General features: G+C 41.9%; 1 protein-coding gene across 1 annotated transcript in view; it reads right to left on the reverse strand.

Annotated features, from left to right (window-relative positions):
• Nucleotides 1-2713: 2713 nt before the first annotated feature.
• LOC120551577 (ankyrin repeat and fibronectin type-III domain-containing protein 1-like) overlaps nucleotides 2714-25000 on the reverse strand; it is a 34044-nt gene continuing 11757 nt past the window's right edge. The window contains exons 3-4 of the mRNA XM_039789065.1: nucleotides 15284-15494; nucleotides 2714-2787 (exon numbers count right to left, since the gene is read on the reverse strand). Coding sequence (XP_039644999.1) covers nucleotides 2714-2787; nucleotides 15284-15494 — 285 coding nt within the window. The remainder of the gene's footprint in view (nucleotides 2788-15283; nucleotides 15495-25000) is intronic.

The following is a 25000-nucleotide window of genomic DNA, read 5'->3' on the forward strand; positions in this document are numbered from 1 at the left end:
CCATCGCGCCAAGAGCGCACCACAGCCAAGACGGCACCACACCAACAGCAACGCAACGGGATGGAGAAACTGATCAAGGCAGAAGATGGAAAGACATGGTCAAGGAGAGGAGGAGGAGGAGGAGGGAGAGGAGGAGGAAGGAGGAGAGGAGAGAGAGAGGGAGGAGGAGAGAGGGGGAGGGAGGAGGAGAGGAAGAGAGAGAGGGAGGGAAGAGAGGAGGGAGGGAGAAGGAGGGAGAGAGGGGGGAAGAGGAGAGAGAGGAGAGAGGGAGAGACAGACATATAGACATAGTACACATTAACACATATAATACCCACACAAAACACAACACATATTAAATACAACACACACTACACACATACAACACATATAACATACTACACATAAAACAACTATTACACACACATACACACACATTACTTACTACACACATACACACATATACCATACACACACAAACACAACAACAACACACAACACTCACACCAACACTCACACATTATATACACAAACACACACACACAAACCAACTACACAATACACACACTACACACAACACACAACATCTAACAAAACACACACAAACACACAACAATATAAACCACACAAAAATACACAATCAAACAAAAAATAAACAAAAAAACAATAAATACAAAATACATATATCTACACTTTTACATACAATATATTAATCAATATATCAATATATATATATACATATATATTATATATATATATATATCATAATAATACAACAATATAATATATATATATAATTATTACTATATATAATAAATACATATGTTATATATATATATATATATATATATATATATAATATATATAGAAAAAGATGGAAGAGAAATGAGGAGATGAAGAGATATAGAGGGAGAGAGAGAGAGAGAGGGAAAACCCCCAAAAATGTACTGTGAACTTGAAGTCATATGAGGGCTGAGATCAAAGTTTGCGAAGGACCAGACTCAGACCACGAGCCTACAGTTTGACCCACTTGCCATAACAGGAGGGAGAGCAGCTGATTGGGGACAAGATCCACACACACACACGCACATATACACACACACACACACACACACACGCACATATACACACACACACACACGCACATACACACACATGCACACACACGCACGCATATACACACACACACACACACACACACACACACACATGCACACACACACAACACACACACACACACACACGCAGCATATACACACACACACATACACACACACACACACACACACACACACATGCACGCATATATACACACACACACACGCATCGCATATATACACACACACACACACACACACACACACACACGCACGCACATACACACACACACACACACACACACACACACGCACGCACATATACACACACACACACACACACACACAGACACACACACACACACACACACACACACGCACACACACACACACACACACACACGCACACACAGATGCACGTACACACACACAAAAACACAGAGCATGGAAGCTTGGTGGAATAGCAAGCTAGCGTTAGCTCACTGGTTCCCAACCAGTTTTCCCAACTCTGGAGATAGAGCCTTACTTTCTTTTTTGATAGAGAGCAGTTATCAGGACTTCTACGTTTCTCCGCCACGTCTCATTCATAAAATAGTGATGCCGTGGCGGCAGGAAAGACCAGGATGATAGCAGCTAGCAGCTAGCAGCTAACAGCTGACCTGATGACAGCAAAGACATGCATGCAACTAGGACTACAGTTGAAAATTAGCCCACTGGCTAACACTGGCGCATTTACAGAAATGTTGATTAATGTGCATTGTCCTAATATAAATAAACATATCTTCTTCTTCTTCTATCAGCTAACAGCTAGCAGCTGACCTGATGACAGCAGGGTCCCAGGTTAAGAGGTCCCGGAGGTTTGGCCTACTAAGTAGCCTGCCTACAATTTTAAGCAAGAACAAAAAATATATAGTTTTCATACAGACTTTAGTATACATTATATATTCTAGTGTATTATCATAATTTGTTTAACATGTGCAAATGTTTTTTTTTACCTCAACATTAAACCAGATCAAGACTTGCGCCCCCCCCCAACCCCCCCTGTGATCTTTGCCGCTCCCCCTGAGGGGTGCACGGACCCCAGGTTGGGAACCACTGCCTTAGCTAGCCAACCAGCCAGCCCGCTTCTAAATTAATAGCTTTTAATTATCCTAACACTTCACACATTTGTGAATATCTTTTCTGTGACTTCACATTCAGAATACAGGTGTGTGAATGTCTTTTACGAGTGCAAATTGTTAACGTACAAGTTCAGATTTCTGTGTTCAGCAAGTTCTCACATTGTATTCTACAAGCTCTCACCTTTGGCACCATATTTACCTTCATAAAAGACATGCACGCACATGCACGCGCTCCTTCACTCTGCAGAGAAAACCTTCATCCTGCTTTTCATTTCCAGTCTGATTCTCCTCAGAGACACATACTGAACACAGGCCATTGTGATGAGACTGTTGCCGAGTGGCTTCTTCAGGGCGTCTCTTTGTATACGGAGTATATACGGGGCGCGATGGATTCAAGGTCTTTCATTATTCAACACATCGCTACAGAGTGCAGAGAAGGGCTTGTTTGTTTCCTCTGGCGCCGTGCTTGAAATATCACCGTAGAGAATAAAATATACACAACAGAGACACGAGCAGTCACTCCAGGACATGAGTGGAGAACGAGGACGCAAACACAAACGACAACGGCACGACGCTGTTGAACTCACAATCTGCACAGGAGGAGGAGAACCAAAACGTAGCCGGTAGGGAGTACCGATGCATACGGACATGTTTGGGGCGTCAGCAGCCCTAAAGCCTACCAGACACTACCAGACTCTGAATAGACTAAAGTCTGACACCATCTCACATCGTCATATGTGAAGACCTCATCTTGCAGGGTCACACATTTGCAAGAACACAACTAGAATTGTTTAGAATAATATAACCAACTTGAGGTCAAATCTGCAGATTTTCTGTTCTGGAGGTCTGTGTTTATCTGCAAAATACATATAGGTAGTATGTTTTCAGGATGGTCCCAGACCATTTTTGCCTTCCCGATACCAATTCCGATACCTGAACTTGTGTATCGGCTGTTGTTGTCACTGCTGAGTTCGTGTGTAGAGCCCCTGGTGATGCTTCATGTTGTGTCGAGCCTTCTTAGAGTTTTAAAAATGTTGATTTTGATGCTATCATAACAGTGCCCCTAGCACTCCCATTCAAAAGGCCATTTGACCCAAAAACGACAATACGGTCAATATTAAAAGTGACGTTTCCGTCCTAATTATGCTTTTAAACTAGAGCTGTTGAAATTAATCAAATAATCGATGCATGGAATCGTGGACGTGGACGATGCTGCATCGATAATCAGCCGGCTCATAATCGATTATTTCTGTTTATAATGTAATGTAGGCCTGACAACATTTCTGTTTATAATGTAATGTAGACCTAACAACATTTCTGTTTATAATGTAATGTAGGCCTAACAACATTTCTGTTTATAATGTAATGTAGGCCTAACAACATTTCTGTTTATAATGTAATGTAGGCCTGACAACATTTCTGTTTATAATGTAATGTAGGCCTAACAACATTTCTGTTTATAATGTAATGTAGGCCTAACAACATTTCTGTTTATAATGTAATGTAGGCCTAACAACATTTCTGTTTATAATGTAATGTAGGCCTAACAACATTTCTGTTTATAATGTAATGTAGGCCTAACAACATTTCTGTTTATAATGTAATGTAGGCCTGACAACATTTCTGTTTATAATGTAATGTAGGCCCAACAACATTCCTGTTTATAATGTAATGTAGGCCTGACAACATTTGTTTATAATGTAATGTAGGCCTAAACATTTCTGTTTATAATGTAATGTAGGCCTGACAACATTTCTGTTTATAATGTAATGTAGGCCTAACATTTCTGTTTATAATGTAATGTAGGCCTAACAACATTCTGTTTATAATGTAATGTAGGCCTAACATTTCTGTTTATAATGTAATGTAGGCCTAACAACATTTCTGTTTATAATGTAATGTAGGCCGCAACAACATTTCTGTTTATAATGTAATGTAGGCCTGACAACATTTCTGTTTATAATGTAATGTAGGCCTAACAACATTTCTGTTTATAATGTAATGTAGGCCTAACAACATTTCTGTTTATAATGTAATGTAGGCCTGACAACATTTCTGTTTATAATGTAATGTAGGCCTAACAACATTTCTGTTTATAATGTAATGTAGGCCAAACAACATTTCTGTTTATAATGTAATGTAGGCCTAACAACATTTCTGTTTATAATGTAATGTAGGCCTGACAACATTTCTGTTTATAATGTAATGTAGGCCTGACAACATTTCTGTTTATAATGTAATGTAGGCCTGACAACATTTCTGTTTACATATTCTGGTCTGTTTTTGCACATTCAGGAGGTGCCATGTGCTCAGTGCTGTATAGTTTTATGTATCCAAGTTATTTAGTATTAGAGCTCTGCAGGATGTTTGGTTTTTGAAGCTTGAAAAGCTACGAATTAAATATCCTACATGGCTTTAATAGAAAACATGGATTTGACGCATCGTGATGCATCGAGATATCGAATCGAATTTAATTGCTGACATGATAATTGGAATTGAATCGAATTGGGAGATCAGTGAAGATTCACACCTCTAGTTTAAACTAATAGTTTGACTCTGGAACATTCACGAAAAGCCCCTAGGTTGCATATTGGCGAGAGGCGCGCTTTCGGTGAGCGCTGACGCTGTCCAGCCTCGTGCTCCCGGCCCTCTCCATCCCCCCCCCCGGTTGCTGTTGGAAACGCCAGGAGCCGTATTATTAGGCTGCGAGGTGTCATTTCCTTCCCCGGGCTCGGCCTGTCAGAGCCCGGTTAGCCGCTAACGGCTGCTAATTGAAAAGGTTGTAAACTAGCAGGCTGCTGTGTCTGTGTGTCTGTGCCCTGTCTCACACAGGGCGGCATTGTCTGACTGACTGCTAAATATAGAGCCGGCGCTCCTCCCTCTCCCCCCTCCCCCCGAGGGGCCCCGAGGGGCCTCGTAAATTAACACACAGCCAATGCAGGTGAGCTCAGTGACACAAATTACCACGCACACGCTGAAACAGAGGCAGCACGCTGCAGAAACAGTCACTAAAACAAACGTTATCATCCCAGATTAATGGGCCTGGATGGAACGTGCAGAGAGACCCCACACATAATAATAACCACATAACCACAGATAAACACATAACCACACATAACCACAGATAACCACAGATAACCACACAAACCACAGATAACCACAGATAACCACAGATAACCACAGATAACCACACATAACCACAGATAACCACAGATAACCACAGATAACCACAGATAACCACAGATAACCACAGATAACCACACATAACCACAGATAACCACACATAACCACACATAACCACAGATAACCACACATAACCACAGATAACCACAGATAACCACAGATAACCACACATAACCACACATAACCACACATAACCACAGATAACCACACATAACCACAGATAACCACACATAACCACAGATAACCACAGATAACCACACATAACCACACATAAACACACATAACCACAGATAACCACAGATAACCACACATAACTACACATAACCACAGATAACTACAGATAACCACAGATAACCACAGATAACCACACATAACCACAGATAACCACACATAACCACAGATAACCACACATAACCACAGATAACCACAGATAACCACACATAACCACACATAACCACACATAACCACACATAACCACACATAACCACACATAACCACAGATAACCACAGATAACCACAGATAACCACAGATAACCACACATAACCACAGATAACCACACATAACCACAGATAACCACAGATAACCACAGATAACCACACATAACCACAGATAACCACACATAACCACAGATAACCACACATACACACATAACCACAGATAACCACACATAACCACACATAACCACAGATAACCAAACATAACCACAGATAACCACGGATAACCACAGATAACCACAGATAACCAAACATAACCACAGATAACCACAGATAACCACACATAACCACAGATAACCACACATAACCACAGATAACCACACATAACCACACATAACCACAGATAACCACACATACACACATAACCACAGATAACCACACATACACACATAACCACAGATAACCACACATACACACATAACCACAGATAACCACAGATAACCACAGATAACCAAACATAACCACAGATAACCACAGATAAACAATAACAAACATACAAGATACAAACACAGATACACATAACACATAACCACAAGATAACACAGATAACCAATAACCACAGATAACCACAATAACACACAGATAACCAACACAGATAACCAATAACAGATAACCACAATAACCACAGATAACCACACATAACCACAGATAACCAAACATAACCACAGATAACCACAGATAACCACACATAACCACACATAACCACAGATAACCAAACATAACCACAGATAACCACAGATAACCACACGTAACCACACGTAACCACAGATAACCACACATAACCACACATAACCACAGATAACCAAACATAACCACAGATAACCACACATAACCACAGATAACCACAGATAACCACACATAACCACACGTAACCACAGATAACCACACATAACCACAGATAACCACACATAACCACACATAACCACACATAACCACAGATAACCACAGATAACCACAGATAACCACACATAACCACAGATAACCACACATAACCACAGATAACCACAGATAACCACAGATAACCACAGATAACCACAGCTAACCACACATAACCACAGATAACCACACATAACCACAGATAACCACACATAACCACAGATAACCACAGATAACCACACATAACCACACGTAACCACAAATAACAATTTTGACCCAGAAAAACTAAAAGTTGCTTGATTTTCGATGAGAAAACAACAACAACATGGGATAAAAAACAACTTAGATGCTGAACTTTGCAGGTTTTTACACATTATTCATATTTTTCTGGCATCAACAGATGTCCACGTACACCATCTCACATCTAAAGACAATCATCTCATCATATGTGAAGACCTCATCTTGCAGGGTCACACATTTGCAAAAATACAACTAGATTTGTTTAGAATAATACAACCAACTTGAGGTAAAGTCTGCAGATGTTCTGTTCTGCCGTACATGGAGATGAATGTCTCCGGTACCCAGAGGTCTGTGTTTATCTGCAAAATACATATAGGTAGTGTGTTTTCAGGATGTTCCAAGACCATTTTTGCCTTCCAATTGGATACCAATTGTGATACCTGAACTTGTGTATCGGCTGTTGTTACTCACTGCTGAGTTTGTGTGCAGAGCCCCTGGTGATGCGACAAAAGTGTCCAAAAAATAGACCACCAAAACGTTGAAAAACTAAAAGATGCTCGATTTTTCGATGAGAAGACAACATGGGTTAAAAAAAACAACTTAGATGCTGAACTTTGCAGGTTTTTACAGATTATTCATATTTTTCTGCCATCAACAGATGTCCACGTACACGTGTTTACTTTTACATCAAGTCATATTGGGAGGGGGGCGGGAACTCGGAGTTGTAAAAGATTTTTTACCTACGTTAAACATTCTTGAAAACACACACACACACACACACACACACACACACACACACACACACACACACACACACACACACACAGCTGTCAGGCCTGGGCTGACTGATTTACTTGGCACTTGAGGAATGACATAAACAGAGAGCAGCCAGCCCCCGGGAGGGAAAGCAGCGGCAGTGTTTGCTCTGTGTTTGTTTACAGGGATGGGATTGTAGAGATCGACTGTGGAGAGCGCTCCCCCCTCTCCTCCCCCCTATATCCCTCTCCCCCTCTCTCCCCCCTTTTCCCCTCCCTCGGCACAATAAATCACTTAGCTGTAATTGCCCCGGCGTTACATGCATCATTGGAAAAGTTAAACCATTAAACGAAAAACCTTGTTAAAGCTGCCCAGAGGAGGCCCCTGCTTGCTGTAAAGTGGCCACTGTTTCCACACACACACACACACACACACACACACACACACACACACACACACACACACACACACACACACACACACACACACACACACACACACACACACAGTGGGGGCTGATGGGGGTTTCTGTAGGAAGGTAAGAACCACCTGTCTTTGGAGGGTTTATGGAGGACAACCAGGAGACTGTGTGTCTGTGTGTGGTGTGAGTGTCTGTGTGTGTGGTGTGCGTGTCTGTGTGTGTGGTGTGTGTGTGTGTGTGTGTGCGCTTGCTGCAGACACACACACAACACACACACACTGTGCCCTGTCTGATCCCAAGCATCACTCACGCTACACCGTGTTGGGCTGTGATTGAAATCACCTCACTAGCCGATGTTTTGCTTCAATGTCTGGGTAGAAAGTCGTGAGCAGTTTCACAAAAAAGTGACCTAATCAACTGTGTGGACAGTCACTTTATTACAATATCAACTCCTACCCAGGCTATTAAAGCAATTTCAGATGCTACCCAATTATGTTCCAGTTAAGTTTTTTAAATCACAACATAGTTTGATAAGTAAATTTATATGGAAGGGCAAGCGCCCAAGATTTAAATTGGAGAAACTGCAGTTACCAGTGTGTTAGCACTGCCAAATATAATTTATTATTACTGGGCCTCACAAATAAGACATATTTCTGAATGGTTAAAGGTCCCATGGCATGAAAATGTCACTTTATGAGGTTTTTTAACATTAATATGAGGTCCCCCCCCCCCAGCCTATGGCCCCCCAGTGGCTCGAAATGGTGATAGGTGTAAACCGAGTCCTGGGTATCCTGCTCTCCCTTTGAGAAAATGAAAGCTCAGATGGACCAATCAGGAACCTTCTCCTTATGAGGTCATAAGGGGCAAGGTTACCTCCCCTTTCTCTGCTTTGCCTGCCCAGAGAATTTGGCCCACCCATGAGAGAGAGAGAGACATCATGGCTTTCAAACGAGCAAAGTGGCAGTTGGTCAAGGCCACACCCCCACCCTCCACCTTGCCCCTTCTCTCCTCCTCAATAGCTACAGACACAGAAATGGTACATCCTAAGAAAAGCTCATTGTGGGACTGGCTCCCTAGTGGCTGTAATTCCGCACCATGGCTGAATTTCAGGAAAGAGACTTCAGATACAGTATTAGGGGACCACTAAGGTCTATATAAAAGAGACTTCAGATACAGTATTAGGGGGCCACTAAGGTCTATATAAAAGAGACTTCAGATCCAGTATTAGGGGACCACTAAGGTCTTATATAAACAGACTTCAGATACAGTATTAGGGGACCACTAAGGTCTATATAAAACAGACTTCAGATACAGTATTAGGGGACCACTAAGGTCTATATAAAAAGAGACTTCAGATACAGTATTAGGGGACCACTAAGGTCCATATAAAAGAGACTTCAGATACAGTATTAGGGGACCACTAAGGTCTATATAAAACAGACTTCAGATTCAGTATTAGGGGACCACTAAGGCCTATATAAAGAGACTTCAGATACAGTATTAGGGGACCACTAAGGTCTATATAAAAGAGACTTCAGATACAGTATTAGGGGACCACTAAGGTCTATATAAAAGAGACTTCAGATACAGTATTAGGGGACCACTAAGGTCTATATAAAAGAGACTTGAAAATACAGTATTAGGGGACCACTAAGGCCTATATAAAAGAGACTTCAGATACAGTATTAGGGGACCACTAAGGCCTATATAAAACAGGACTTCAGATACAGTATTAGGGGACCACTAAGGGGTCTATATAAAACAGACTTCAGATACAGTATTAGGGGACCACTAAGGTCTATATAAAAGAGACTTCAGATACAGTATTAGGGGACCACTAAGGTCTATATAAAAGAGACTTCAGATACAGTATTAGGGGACCACTAAGGTCTATATAAAACAGACTTCAGATACAGTATTAGGGGACCACTAAGGTCTATATAAAAGAGACTTCAGATACAGTATTAGGGGACCACTAAGGTCTATATAAAAGAGACTTCAGATACAGTATTAGGGGACCACTAAGGTCTATATAAAAGAGACTTCAGATACAGTATTAGGGGACCACTAAGGTCTATATAAAAGAGAATTCAGATACAGTATTAGGGGACCACTAAGGTCTATATAAAAGAGACTTCAGATACAGTATTAGGGGACCACTAAGGTCTACTGGATATAAAAGCATCCAAAGAGCACCATGTCATGAGACCTTTAAATAATGATGCTAATTCTACATTTCTGGATTTGGAAAATATTGGATGTGAACCGGTTCTGTCAGATATGCCCTTTATAAATAATGCAATCTCACTACAGGGAATGAAAGATAATTTTATTGTTAGAAATACCCTTAAAACATGGAATCAAGTACGTAGACACGTTGGGATTAAAAATCAACTCTCTGTTCTGGTGCCTATTGTTTGCAATCCTGATTTTGAATTGTCTTGTTTAGATGTGGGTTTTAAAACGTTGAACGATGCGGGTATCTTTCAAAAATACAAGATCTCTTCTCAGATAGGATTTTAAAATCTTTCTCTCAACTCAGAACTGAATTCGAGCTCCCTCAAAAACACAATTTCTCCGTTATTTACAGCTTAGGAGCTATATCCATTCTATACCAACATAAATGAGTGGCTTGAGTACGAAACCGCTTAAAAAAAAGATACTATTAAAGGCTTTTTCCTTAAAGATGAAAGTTGTAAGTCAAATTTAATCTAAGATTATCCACAGACTGCATGTTACCCCTGCTATTCGATGTAAATACGACCCAATGTGCTCATCATTATGTGTGAAATGTAAAAATAGCTGTGGCACTTATCATCTAATGTGGTCATGTCCAAAAAATCTCAAGTTTCAGGCGAAAACTTGAGATTCAAAAACGAGATTAAGAACATTTTTCTCGGGCTTCTCCCTCTTAGTGGATTAGTCGACTAATCGGTCGTTTTGGTCTTAGTCAACTTAGATTTCTTTAGTCCATTAGTCATGTCTGATGCTGTTTTCATGCTGAATGACTTATTTCCAAGGAACGTACGAGCACATCTCTGGTAATGGAGAGATTATCACATATACTAAGAAATACGCTTGATGTGTTTGTATGGGAATGGTCCCCATTAGAATTATACCTTAAAGAAGAATGGCCTAGAGCTGGGGTGTCAAACTCAACTTCCCAGAGTGCCACACTGGAAAATAAGAATCACATCAAGGGCCAGACATGTTTAGTTTATTGATAGGCTTTTATTTAATCGAAAAAGTAAAATATATTTGATTGTATTATTGTGTATAATAATTGTAATAATGTGTCATATAGTCTTCTCTCTTACAGTTGGGTCGACGTCAGGAGAAAGTTCCTCGGCCATCATAGAAAAGAAGCTCCCAAAAACGTAAAAAAACAAAAAAGTGACAAAAATGTTGGAACAAATTACAAAAAAATTGGCAAAAGTGACAAAAATGTCAGAAAAAGTGAAAAAAATTTGGTAAAAGTGACAAAAATTTTGGAAAAAGTGGCAAAAATGTTGGAATAAATTAAGAAAACGTCAGAAAAAGTGACAAAAACTAAAATGTATTGTGGACCTAAATTTATATGCGGGCCGGATCATAATCTGCGAGGGGCCGGATTTGGCCCGCGGGCCTCGAGTTTGACACAAGTAGCCTAGAGAAATACGTACAGGGTAGGAATTTGAAAAGTGACTGAAAAAGCACATGAAATATTTAATTTTGCACTGCAACTGCACTGCTTTATTTACTCTGATTATTATTCTTTTTATTTCTTCATGTGGCTGTCTGTTTATGTCTTGTATCACTTGTGGTTCCTTGTATTGTCTCACATTAAAATTAAATCTTATAAACTCCTCAGGTCCTCTGTTAAAGTGGCTATATGTAACTTTCAGTTTGTGTTTTTTTTTAAGCCTAATTTCTGGTAGAAAATAAAAGTCTCTATAAAGAGGATGTCAGCGATAGATTTACTAAACAACAGCCTTGGACCTAACCTGACTCCACCAGATGGGTCGCTTCCCATCTGCTCGGCATATCCATCTGGGAACTTTCCGTTGGAGAACTTTTGGGAAAGGGGGCAAAAATCCTGGTTATCTGATTGGATAAACCATCTGGCTATCACCACCAAAAAAACAAACATATTCCTCCAGAACTTTGTAGTAAGGAAATGCTTTTTCAGTCACATTTCACACAACTGAGAAGGCCTTGCAATATGCTACTGACCATGTCTAACAATCTGAAAATCTGTACATTTATATTGATGATAGACGGGCCAAATCAACCAATCAGATCAATCCTCTTGCCGAAACCAGTCGGGAGAAGAGCAGAAACATCTTTTCCTCCGAGAAAAGCCTCCAGTGGCGTTTTTTTGTTGTTGCTCTTCTTTCAATGAAGAAATACTTTCTAATTCAGATAAAACTCGCTGCGATAGCTACGCTCATCTCATCCGTGGAAGCCGCCACGTTGTTTAGACTGAACAGTCGCTTCTCGTTGCGTCACACCTAAACCAGCCTCAAAACTCAATGCTGATTGGTCGGTCGTTTGGCGAACGGCTCCAAATTTTCTTTATCTCGAGATGCCAGACTGATCTGAGAGGAGAAAACTGGAGCTCGCCAGATCAGGACGCTCTCACGAGGCTACCTTGGACCTGGAAAACATTTAAATGACGATGGAAAAAGGAGCAAAAAACTTGGAAAAAGACGGCAGAAAGAAGGAAGGAAGAAAGGCAAGAAGAGGTCAAAACAAACGACAAAACCTTCAATAAAAAGGCGACAAACTTCAAAAACAGCGACAAAAACTTTGAAAGAAACGAGTAGAAGTAACTTACATATAAAAAATTAAAATATTTTGACTGTATTATTGCAAGTCTCATATACTGTAGTCTTCTTCCTTACATTTTGGGCCTCATAAAGCCCCAAAAAAGTTCGGCAAAAAAGGCTGAAAAAAAAGCATCACAATTGCAAAAACTTTGGCCTCCCTCTGACTCTGGTGGCTCGGCTTCAGATGGTCCAAAATGCAGCGGCTAGGCTGCTCACGAATACAAAAAAGCATGAACACATTACACCTGTCCTAGTCTCCTTGCACTGGCTTCCAGTCCAGTCTAGGATACAATTTAATATACTGTTGATGGTTTTTAAAGCACTTCACGCCCTGGCCCCCAGCTACATAGCTGATATTATATATATTCATCTTCACGTAGCCCCCAGGTCCCTCAGATCCTCCAGCCAAGGCCTCCTCCATGTCCCACGATCCCGGCTTAAGCAAAAAGGTGACAGAGCCTTTTCTGTTGCTGGCCCTCAGCTGTGGAGCCGACTGCCACCTGACATCAGTAGCGCCCCTTCAATTGTGATATCCAAAGCCAGGCTCAAAACTCATCTTTTTACATCGGCCTTCCCGGGCATCTTAATTGTCTTATTCTGCTATGTTTGTAATTGTTTGTCTTTCGATGTACTTTTTAGCCTGATTTGTATAGTTTTTATTTTATTTTTTCTTATTTTATTTTATCACCCTGTGGCTAATGCGCTATGTACAGCACTTTGTTCAGCGCGAGCTGTTTTTAAATGTGCTATAGAAATAAACTTTACTTACTTATTTACTTACAATTGTCTGAAAAAGTGACAAAAACATCAGAAAGTGCCAAAAATTTCCATATAAAGTAGCAAAACATTGAGTAAAGCGTAAAAAAAAAAAAAAAAAAGTGCTTAAAGCATAGGGGTGGGAATCACCAGAGGCCTCACGATACGATATCATCACGATACCTGTGTCAACGATACGATATTATTGCGATTTTAAACATATTGCAATATTCTGCGATATATTGCAATGTATTACCTTTTTTCCAACTTCAAATTTTTCCCAATTTCAAATTATGTCCCCAAAGGACAATTTTGTCAACATCTGTTTTATCTAAAAAGATACATTTCTCTGTTTGTTCATCTCACTTCACTTTATTATTGCGCAAAATCAGATTGTCAACAGACAAACTGACCAACACATATATCATAAAAGATCGATGTACTTGGCATCTGTGTATCGATACAGTATTGCTAACGAAAAATATCGCGATACTATGCTGTATCGATTTTTCCCCACCCCTACTAAAGCACTGAAAAAGGCCATAAAAACTATGTGAACCTAAATTGAAATGTGGGCCAGACCAAAACCCGCGAGGGGCCGAATTTGGCCCCTGGGCCTTGAGTTTGACACATGTGTTTTAGTCAAAAGAGAACTCATTGTATCTTAGTCTAGTTTTAGTCAAAACATTTTAGTCTTTTTTTAAATAACAAATTATTTCTGAGATTATTTCTGATAACCATTTCAGTAAAACAGTTATATAAAAATGAATTATATAAAGTTATATAAATATCGAGCCTCTTCCTTATTTCACCAGTAAATTCCTGCGACAAAAACAACCACTGCATGGGAAAAGGGTATTTTACAATAACAGTGAACGCAGCACGAGGCTGGCGAGGCGAGTTACAAATTCAATTACAATTGAACAGAAATAGGCCTAGTCTAATAAACTATTAAATTAAGAATAAAATAGTCTACGAAACTAGCACGTTTCCTGAATATTAGAGACGGTGGCATTGACCAACTGCCACTTTGCTCGTTTGAAAGCCATGATGTCTCTCTCTCTCTCTCTCATGGGTGGGCCAAATTCTCTGGGTGGGCAAAGCAGAGAAAGGGGAGGTAACCTTGCTCCTTATGACCTCATAAGGAGAAGATTCCTGATTGGTCCATCTGAGTTTTTTTTCTCAAAGGCAGAGCAGGATACCCTGGGCTCGGTTTACACCTATCACCATTTCTAGCCACTGGGGGACCATAGGCAGGCTGGGGGAACTCATATTAATGTTAAAAAACCTCATTAAGTGACATTTTCATGCCATGGGACCTTTAAATCATTTACAATCCCGTAAGTGTCATCTGTTGAAAGCCTGACCGAGATTGACAAGGCAAAAAATTGACAGCACAGAATCGTGGCTTTATCTATCTTTATAAATACAGTCGTTATTGAGTTTGAGTTTAGTTTAATTAAGAAAGGGGACAGTGCAAATTAATAAAACACATGATTTCCCTTGGGTTAAAAAAGCCAGAATTAGCCAAAAGGCTATTTTATTACTCACAGTGTGGACTCTCCTTGCCACCGGCCTTCAGCAGCAGCTTGGCGATGGGCGTGTTGTTGGTCATGATGGCGATGTCGAGCGGCGTCAGGCCCTGGCTGTTGGGCGTGTTCAGGTCCAGCTCCTCGGCCGAGAACTGGTAGAGGAGGATCTGCACCGTGTCCAGGTCCTGCTGCTCCACAGCCTCGAAGATACAGTCGCTGCCCTGCATCGTCTGCACCACAGAACAGGAACAGAGAACATGTCATAAAGACTAAACTCGCTTTAACGGGAGGAGTTCTTTTCGTGGAAATTAGGGCTATAATTACATCGCTACATTTTGGTTTTTTAAAGCGCCCATATTATGCTCATTTTCAGGTTCATAATTGTATTTTAAGGTTGTACCAGAATAGGTTTACATGGTTTACTTTTCAAAATACACCATATTTTTGTTGTTCTGCACATTGCTGCAGCTCCTCTTTTCACCCTGTGTTCAGGTCTCTGTTTTAGCGACAGAGTGAGACCTCTCACTGCTGTAACATCTACATTGATCCTAAACAAGAGCCAAATAAGACGATAAGATGAAGTAAAATACATTTGTTTAATCAGTCAAGCATCGGAGTTACAATACACAGATCTGTGGGATCACAAAGCACGCAGAGACTAAGTTTCCCTAGCAACAGACAAAAAGCCAGAGCCGGTCCATGTCTCTCTAGACTGTTAGACCTTGTGAGCCCGAATCTATTCTTCCCCTCGTCTCTTATACTTTCTTTCTTCTTCTCCAGTACAGGGACTGTTATCGTCACACAACATGCCAGGGTCGAGGCCACTGTATTGTCTCGTCTTCATTTGCTCTCACTCGAAGCGGTACATTCTGCTCCTGTTTCACTTGTTATTATTACTCAATGTACTTTGCTCGAGGCCACTGTGACCCTAACTATCTTAGAGTTATGGCTTAAGCTAAATAAGCACACGCCAAAACACACTTGGTCTCTTATGGAAACCTTTTACATTCTTATGGTAGGGAAATCCGGAAATTACGAAGGTAAACAACAGCACGACACGCGACCACGGAACGGACCAACCTGTTGTCCTGCTCGTAAAACAAAAGTTTGGATTCAGGCAGCCGTCTCCTGGGCCTCGGCCGTGTGAAAAGCAACAAACTTAAAAGGACAATTCCCAAACCGGCAAGTGTTAGCAACATCTTTGTTATTAAACGTCGCCAAGGTAACATGTGATCTCGTGAAGCGCCGTCCCAATCCCATTTATACCTATCCGAGCCCATGTGGCCTCACACACTCGCTCACTTAGTACCTGAGATCACTTAAGTCTGTAAGTCCTTAGTCCTTAGTCCTCAAGGCTCACTTTGGGATTGGGCCAATGTAATCGAGGAAAACTATTATTTTGCAGATGCTGTTGTCTTGCAATTTGTCTGCGCAGTAGTGATCGGGCAGTATCGAAGTTTTGCCCAATCGATGTTTATTTTTTTGCATCAAATAACTCAAATAAATCAAAGTTATTAGACAAATGAACACTTGAACAAACATCAGTGTGATCAGAACTACCTTAAATGACAGAAACTATCTTTATCCATTACTTCTACTGTAACCTAATGTGTGTCAAAAAATATCTATATTCGAATGTATGCCGATGATGCAGTCATTTCTACAAAAGATATCCAAGAAGCCTCCTTACTTCTTACATCTGCAATGAAGCATGTTCAGGATTGTCTTACTAAACCATCTTTAATTGAATACTAGAGGTGTGACGATCTTCTCTGGACTCTCTACAGTTTGCCTACCAGCCTCGTCTGGGAGTGGACGATGCTGTCATCTATCTGCTGCAGCGAGCTCATTTGCACCTGGATGGCGGCGGCGGCGGCTAGCCTGACAAGCTAGACCCACATCCAGATGTTGATGTCTGGGAATTCACCATTGGCTGGGTTCAATCTGAGGGGCGGGATAAACGGTTGTCTTTCAAATTCCCTCTGCACGCAGTAGGATAGCGCTACAACCAGGCAGAGCAACGAAAAAGGAAGAGAAGCTAGTTGATAGATTAAACTTTAAACTCCGAACACATCTTCCTTTTTTAAGAATGACTTCAGAGCCGTTCTTTGTTCTTTTCTCAAAGAAAAGCTGAACTCCAAGTCTTCCAGAAGACCGCTGTTCTCAGCAGCAGCAGCAGCCATAAGCCCCGCCCAATGACTATATACACGATGTGATTGGCCTGACTAGAGTTTGGTTTTTTCCCAGCTCGCAAGTCAACGGAGAGTGCCTAGACCCCCCCCCCTCTGGCTGCAAAATAAATTTGCTGCCGCTAGGGTGCGTCTAGATTTCTAGGCTAGGTGGTGGCACTGTAAGAATCAAATTTTTTTGATTTCTCCAGTGCATTCAATACCATCCAGCCACTGCTACTAGGTGAGAAGCTGCAGCTGATGGGTGTCGGTGCGTCCACAGTCTCCTGGATCACTGACTACCTGACAGACAGACCACAGTTTGTCCCTCTGGACCATGTTCTGTCTGATGTGGTGGGGCCTCTTTTTCGGTTCACCTTATACACCACAGACTTTCAGTACAACTCAGGTGTGAGTCATGTCACCTACAGAAGTTTTCGAAATGAGGTGACCGGCAGGTAACGTTAACTGGTCCCTATACTCAAACAACCTCCTATCGTAAATTATAGGGGAACCCAGCAACGGTGATTATGAGATTTTCCTCCATTTTCATGGAGCTAATGTTTTGGTAGTAACGGAAGTTTGCATCGTATGTTTCTCCGGGATCAGCCAGCGTGAAGGACGTCTATATTCCGATTGGTTGCTGCTTGCCGCTGAACCGCGTCATAGCTCATTACCATAAAGTTGACCAAAGTTCAACTTTCTGATTGACGCTCTGGACACTCAAAACGCCCAAAACGCGACGCCGACAGATTTGACGCTCCTTGCAGCTGAGAGAAGCGTCCGTTGAAAATGAATGACTTCCTGTATCTTTAGAAGCTCTAGTCGGCAGCGGTGTGTACGTACAGTAAGGCCCTCCCCCCACAAGGGAGAGCTGTGCACGATAGAGCGCGTGTGAAGAGAGGAGAAGGAAATGTATGTGTGCTTGAGCAGTGATTGACACGCAGTTAGACACCCCCACGGCCCTGATAGGTGCATCTGAACAGTTAAGACACTCACCCTGGCCCTGATTGGTGCATCTGAACAGTTAGACACTCCCCCTGGCCCTGATTGCTGCATCTGAACAGTTAGACACTCCCCCTGCTCCTGATTGGTGCATCTGAACAGTTAGACACTCCCCCTGGTCCTGATTGGTGCATCTCAACAGTTAAGACACTCCCCCTGGCCCTGATTGGTGCATCTGAACAGTTAGACACTCCCCCTGGCCCCCTGGCCCTGATTGGTGCATCTTTAGTTAAGACACTCCCCCTGGCCCTGATTGGTGCATCTGAACAGTTAGACACTCCCCTGGCCCTGATTGGTGCATCTGAACAGTTAGACACTCCCCCTGGCCCTGATTGGTGCATCCGAACAGGGAGCGGTGGATTTTTGCAGATCTCACTACAGGCTGCAGGGGGAGCCAGAGGAGCTGGATTTCATGTAGTCCTACTGGAACATAGGGTCAGTTTCAGCAGACATGACAGACAGGTAGTTTTAGAAGTCTTACCTACTGCACCTTTAACTCCGACTGTCGTTTGCTAGATGTTATGGAAAGATGAATGAGCGTAGTAGATTTACATGATCATTTACTGTATGTCCCGCTGGCTGCCACCACGTTAGTTTTGAATGTTGGACTCCAGCTTGAAGACATGTGAGCAGCTCTGTTCTGAGCCATGTAGTCTGGTAGATTTCAGACTGCCCCATGCATCGCACTCTGACTCCCACTCGCTCTCAGACACCCCCCGCCCCCCCCCATGTGTCTGCCTCTTTTCTTTCATGTCTGCTGCTGTGATCGCTCTGCAAATGTCAGGGCGCATAGACACAGACACACACACAGACACACACAGACACACAGACACACACACACACATACAGACACACACACACACACACACACACACACACACACACACAGACACACAAACACACACACTGTAACACTTGTCTCACACACACACACACACACACACACACACACACACACACAATAACCTGCGTCTTACACACACACACACACACACACCACACACACACACAACACCTCGTCTTACACACACACACACACACAGCAACACTGCTTGCCTCACACACACACACACACAACACACACACACACAGCAACACTCGTCTTACACACACACACACACACACACACACACACACACACACAGTAACACCCGTCTTACACACACACACACACACACACACAGTAACACTTTCGTCTTAACACAACACACACACACACACACACACACACACACACACACACACACACACAGTAACACTCGTCTTACACACACACACACACACACACACACACACACACACACACACACACACACACACACACACACAGTAACACTCGTCTTACACACAGACACACACAGCATGAATCTGAATGTTTCTCGGCGCAGCAGGACGGACGTGATGATGTGATGATGATGATGATGAGAGGAGGCTGAGAAGTGGCGATGAAGAGTGACGAGTCCTCTACAGGGACACAGAGCGTCCTCGAGCATCTCCCCATCACTGGATGGACGTTGTACATTTATTTCTACATTTGTATATACATCCTTCACATTCCTCTAAATATATCTTTTCATTATGTGTTCTGGTATTATGTTATCTGTCTGTCTGTCTGTCTGTCTGTCGTTTATCTATCTATCTATCTATCTATTTATCTATCTCTCTATAGTTATCTATCTATCTCTCTATAGTTATCTATCTATCTTTATCTATCTCTCTATAGTTATCTATCTATCTATCTATCTATCTCTCTATAGTTATCTATCTATCTATCTATCTATCTATCTATCTCTCTATAGTTATCTATCTATCTCTCTATAGTTATCTATCTATCTATCTATCTCTCTCTATAGTTATCTATCTATCTCTCTATAGTTATCTATCTATCTCTCTATAGTTATCTATCTATCTATCTCTCTATAGTTATCTATCTATCTATCTATCTATCTATCTATCTATCTATCTATCTATCTATCTATCTATCTCAATCACTCTCTATAGTTATCTATCATCTATCTCTATAGTCTATCTATCTATCTCTCTCTCAATCACTCTCTATAGTTATCTATCTATCTCTCTATAGTTTCATCCTATTTATCTATCTATCTATCTTTCTATCTTATCTATCTATTATCTCTATCTCTATATTATCTATCTATCTCTTATCTATCTATCTATCTTCTCTATCTATTTATCTATCTATCTATCTATCTCTCTTTCTATAGTTATCTATCTATCTATCTATCTATCTATCTATCTATCTCTCTTTCTATAGTTATCTATCTATCTATCTATCTCTATAGTTATCTATCTATCTCTATATCTATCTATCTATCTATCTATCTATCTCTATAGTTATCTATCTATCTATCTATCTATCGTTATCTATCTATCTATCTATCGTTATATATCTATCTATCTCTATAGTTATCTATCTATCTATCTATCTCTCTCTCTCTATAGTTATCTATCTATCTATCTATCTATCTCTCTATAGTTATCTATCTATCTATCTATCTATCTATCGTTATATATCTATCTATCTATCTATCGTTATATATCTATCTATCTCTATAGTTATCTATCTATCTATCTATCTATCTATCTCTCTCTCTCTCTATAGTTATCTATCTATCTATCTCTCTCTCTATAGTTATCTATCTATCTATCTATCTCTCTATAGTTATCTATCTATCTATCTCTATAGTTATCTATCTATCTATCTCTATAGTTATCTATCTATCTATCTATCTATCTCTATAGTTATCTATCTATCTATCTATCTATCTATCTCTATATTTATCTATCTATCTATCTATCTCTATAGTTATCTATCTATCTATCTATCTATCTATCTATCTATCTATCTATCTATCTATCTCTATAGTTATCTCTCTCTCTCTCTCTCTCTCTCTCTCTCTATCTATCTACAGTACCTGTCTATGTTGAAGTGAAGATGGCAGAGCGGCATGTTTCATGGTGTTACCGTGGAGATGCAAACAGCTGGAGGCAGATGGAACAAAAGACGTGACACGCGAAGCAGCCGAGGAATTAGGCTCCGAAAACAGAATTAGTCAAACGCCAAACCAGATCTTTATTGATCCATCTGTCTGACACACACACACACACACACACACACACACACACACACACACACACACACACACACACACACACACACACACACACACACACACACACACACACACACACACACACACACACAACCTCTTTTCGTTTCCACTTTCATCAGAAATCACTCAGGAAAAAAGACAAAAGCCGAGTAGCGTTTCTTCTATGAGGATTTGGAGAGTTTTGGACCCATTTGTCGAACAAAACTCAATCAATTCAAATGTCAGCCGGCTTGTTTCCCCATTTCCTGACATTTTAAAGCGACGTTGAACTGAGGAATAAAAATAATCCCGACTTGCAGCTGGAGAAGTGTTCCTCTCCCCTCTCTGTGATGGATGTTAACAGCAGGGATGCACCGATTTGGCTGAATATTGGGCTTTTTGACGGAAGTTGGGTTTCTGCAGAAACTTAGAATTTTGGTTATTGGACCGGTCCAGTTTAACAACAAGTAGAACTACCTTCCCTACCTTCTTGCTCCTTTCTTCTTTCCTTCCCTCCTTACATGCTTACTTAAAAACATACATCAAATCTCAGAGTCTTTGGCGTATATATATCATGTCTACGTACACATCTTATCAATATCGCCATGACGATGAAAGAAACCCGATGTATTGTACTACAGACACACGATCAGACTGTTGTCATGTGAGTGCTTTCTCTCTTTCAGCTCCCTCGTATATCGAACCGTGCCTCTTCAACACATAAAGAGAGCGAGAGTGCGCAGCGAGGTTTCTCTCACACATATAATGACATGTTAGCGAGTCTGTGAAAGCAGCGTAAAGGTCAGGCCTTCTGGTACACCCCCGACATTCCTCTCAGCGTGGCTCTTAACTCAATCATCGGAGAGCAAGGTGAACAGGAGTGTTTAAATCTATCCGTCTATATTTATATATATTACAGAGTTTCCTCTTTGTTGATTTTGTAGTGGCGGCCTACCATGGCAAAATATCTGTCGACACGGTATCAGAAATAGGGCTGTACAAAAAATTTTGTCGCGGTGGCCTTTTAAATGATCCTGCAGATATGATGCATATTGCAATTTAACAACAAGTAGAACTATTCAGAGGTCATTGGGCTGGTCTTACAGGGAGGTGTGTTCAGGTGCATTCTGGGCATGCTGGTCTTACAGGGAGGTGTGTTCAGGTGCATTCTGGGCGTGCTGGTCTTACAGGGAGGTGTGTTCAGGTGCATTCTGGGGCGCTGGTCTTACAGGGAGGTGTGTTCAGGTGCATTCTGGGCATGCTGGTCTTACAGGGAGGTGTGTTCAGGTGCATTCTGGGCGCGGCTGGTCTTTACAGGGAGGTGTGTTCAGGTGCATTGTGGGCGTGCTGGGCTTACAGGGAGGTGTGTTCAGGTGCATTCTGGGCGTGCTGGTCTTACAGGGAGGTGTGTTCAGGTGCATTCTGGGAGTATTTCTATCTTGAGGCAGCGGGAAGTGATCTCACCATTGACCAACAAAAACCTGGTCTAAAGTCAATAACTCAGCATTTCATTGTTATTTTAACAGAGCATTAGTAAGATGCTACTAGGCTGCACACTATGCTTGTTACACACACAGGGACGCACAGCAGCACACACACACACACACACACACACACACACACACACACACACACACACACACACACACACACAGAAGATTACAAATAAAAATATTAGGGTGCAAATCCTCCATCATAACAGCAATGCTCCAAGGTCCAAACGCACCTGGCTTTTAAAGGGAATGGGAGATGATCTCTGATTGGTTGATTGCATGTAACGCCCAAAACACACCTCTGATTAATGAAGACACTAAGAACAACCCTTTAGAACCAGGCGCCCGGCGCACAGAGACCCTTTTTACTGCCGTCAAACTAGCAAAAGTGGATTTGGACACGCCCTGAACGCACCTCAGATCATTAAAATAGGGCCCTAAGATCCATTTCTGTGTGAAAGGGCCGCATATACCTCACGTAAAAATAGAAGACTGTCCTGTTTCTACGCACCTCTGACCTCTGTCTAAGATAGCTGAGATGGACGCCAGAGTGGTTGGCGAAACAGGTTTGGAGGAGGTTAGTCTAGCTAGTCCACACAGCATTCCTGGCTGGGAGAAAAACGTGCTCTGGTTTATTGGTATTTCTTTAAAGCAATCACAATCCCCTGCAGAGATCTGAGGAGCAGTTAACCATAGTCCTCATAAATCCACCGGAGGTTAGAACGCCAACACAGAGACAGAGGAAGAGGAAGGTGGGAGGAGGAAGAAAATGAGGGACATACACGGGAATCTCTGGCCGCACCGGTAGCCTAGAAATCTAGACGCCCTACTAGCGGCAGCAAGTGTAATTTGCAGCCAGGGTCAGTCTAGCAACTCTACGTTGGCTTTGCGAGCTGGAAAAACCAAACTCTAGTCAGGCCAATCACATCGTGTATAGAGTCGATGGGCGGGGCTTATGGGTGCTGCTGATGCTTGGTGAACAGCGGTCTTCTGGAAGACTTGGAGTTCAGCTTTTCATTGAGAAAGAACAAGAACGGCTCTGAAGTCATTCTCTTATAAAGGAAGATGTGTTCGGAGTTTAAAGTTTAATCTATCAACCACCCGCGCGCGGTGCTACCATTGGGCCCGGGTGGGCCTGGACCCGCCCATTTTAGGTCCGGGCCCGCCCATTTTGACTTGACCCAGGCCTATAGTGAGTAGTGAGTGATTTTCATTCTAGCAGTTCATCCAATAAGCAGCCCGAGGAAAGCTTTGAGTGAAAGCTTCTCAGCCAATCAGCGGCTTCTACCCCACGTGTGGACTCTTAAGCCCCGCCCCCACAGGCTGCATCGTCACCAGCAAGTGATCCAATGAAATGAAATGACGTTTGCGCGCAAGCTTTTCAAGCAAGCTCGATGAGACAGACACAGACTGGAGCTACTAGCTAATATGAAACGCAGAGCGAAGAAAAGCCGCTTGTTTTCATTTAAATTCAGCAAGAAACGCTCCAAGAAACAGGAGGAGGAAACTCCCGCCATTTTAAGTAACATGGTTACAAGTGAGGAGTTAGCATCCTGCTCGGCCGCCCTCTCCCCATCAAGTCCTCCCGTAGCCACCCCCCCCCCTCACACCAGCAAGGCAAGTAGGCTAACAGTTAGGCTAATGTTAACGTTAGTGTCTGGCTGTCTGTATGCAGGGGGAACCCGATATTTTTTGGCTTATTTTAACTGGCCCATCCAGTTTTCTGGAGGCCCAGCTACAATCAAAATCCTGGCGCCGGTAGCGCTATCAGCTAGCGTTGCTATGGTTGGTTGTAGCGCTATCCTATTGCGTGCAGAGAAGAATCTGAAAGACAACCTCTCGGATTGAGCCCTGACCAATGGGGAGTTCCCACACCCAACATCTGGATGTGGGGCTGGCTGGTCAGGCTACCACACCGGAGCAAATGCCGATGAAATGTCGTCGCCTATAGACTAGG

Source organism: Perca fluviatilis, chromosome 21, assembly GCF_010015445.1.
Source record: "Perca fluviatilis chromosome 21, GENO_Pfluv_1.0, whole genome shotgun sequence".
Classification (NCBI taxonomy): domain Eukaryota; kingdom Metazoa; phylum Chordata; class Actinopteri; order Perciformes; family Percidae; genus Perca; species Perca fluviatilis.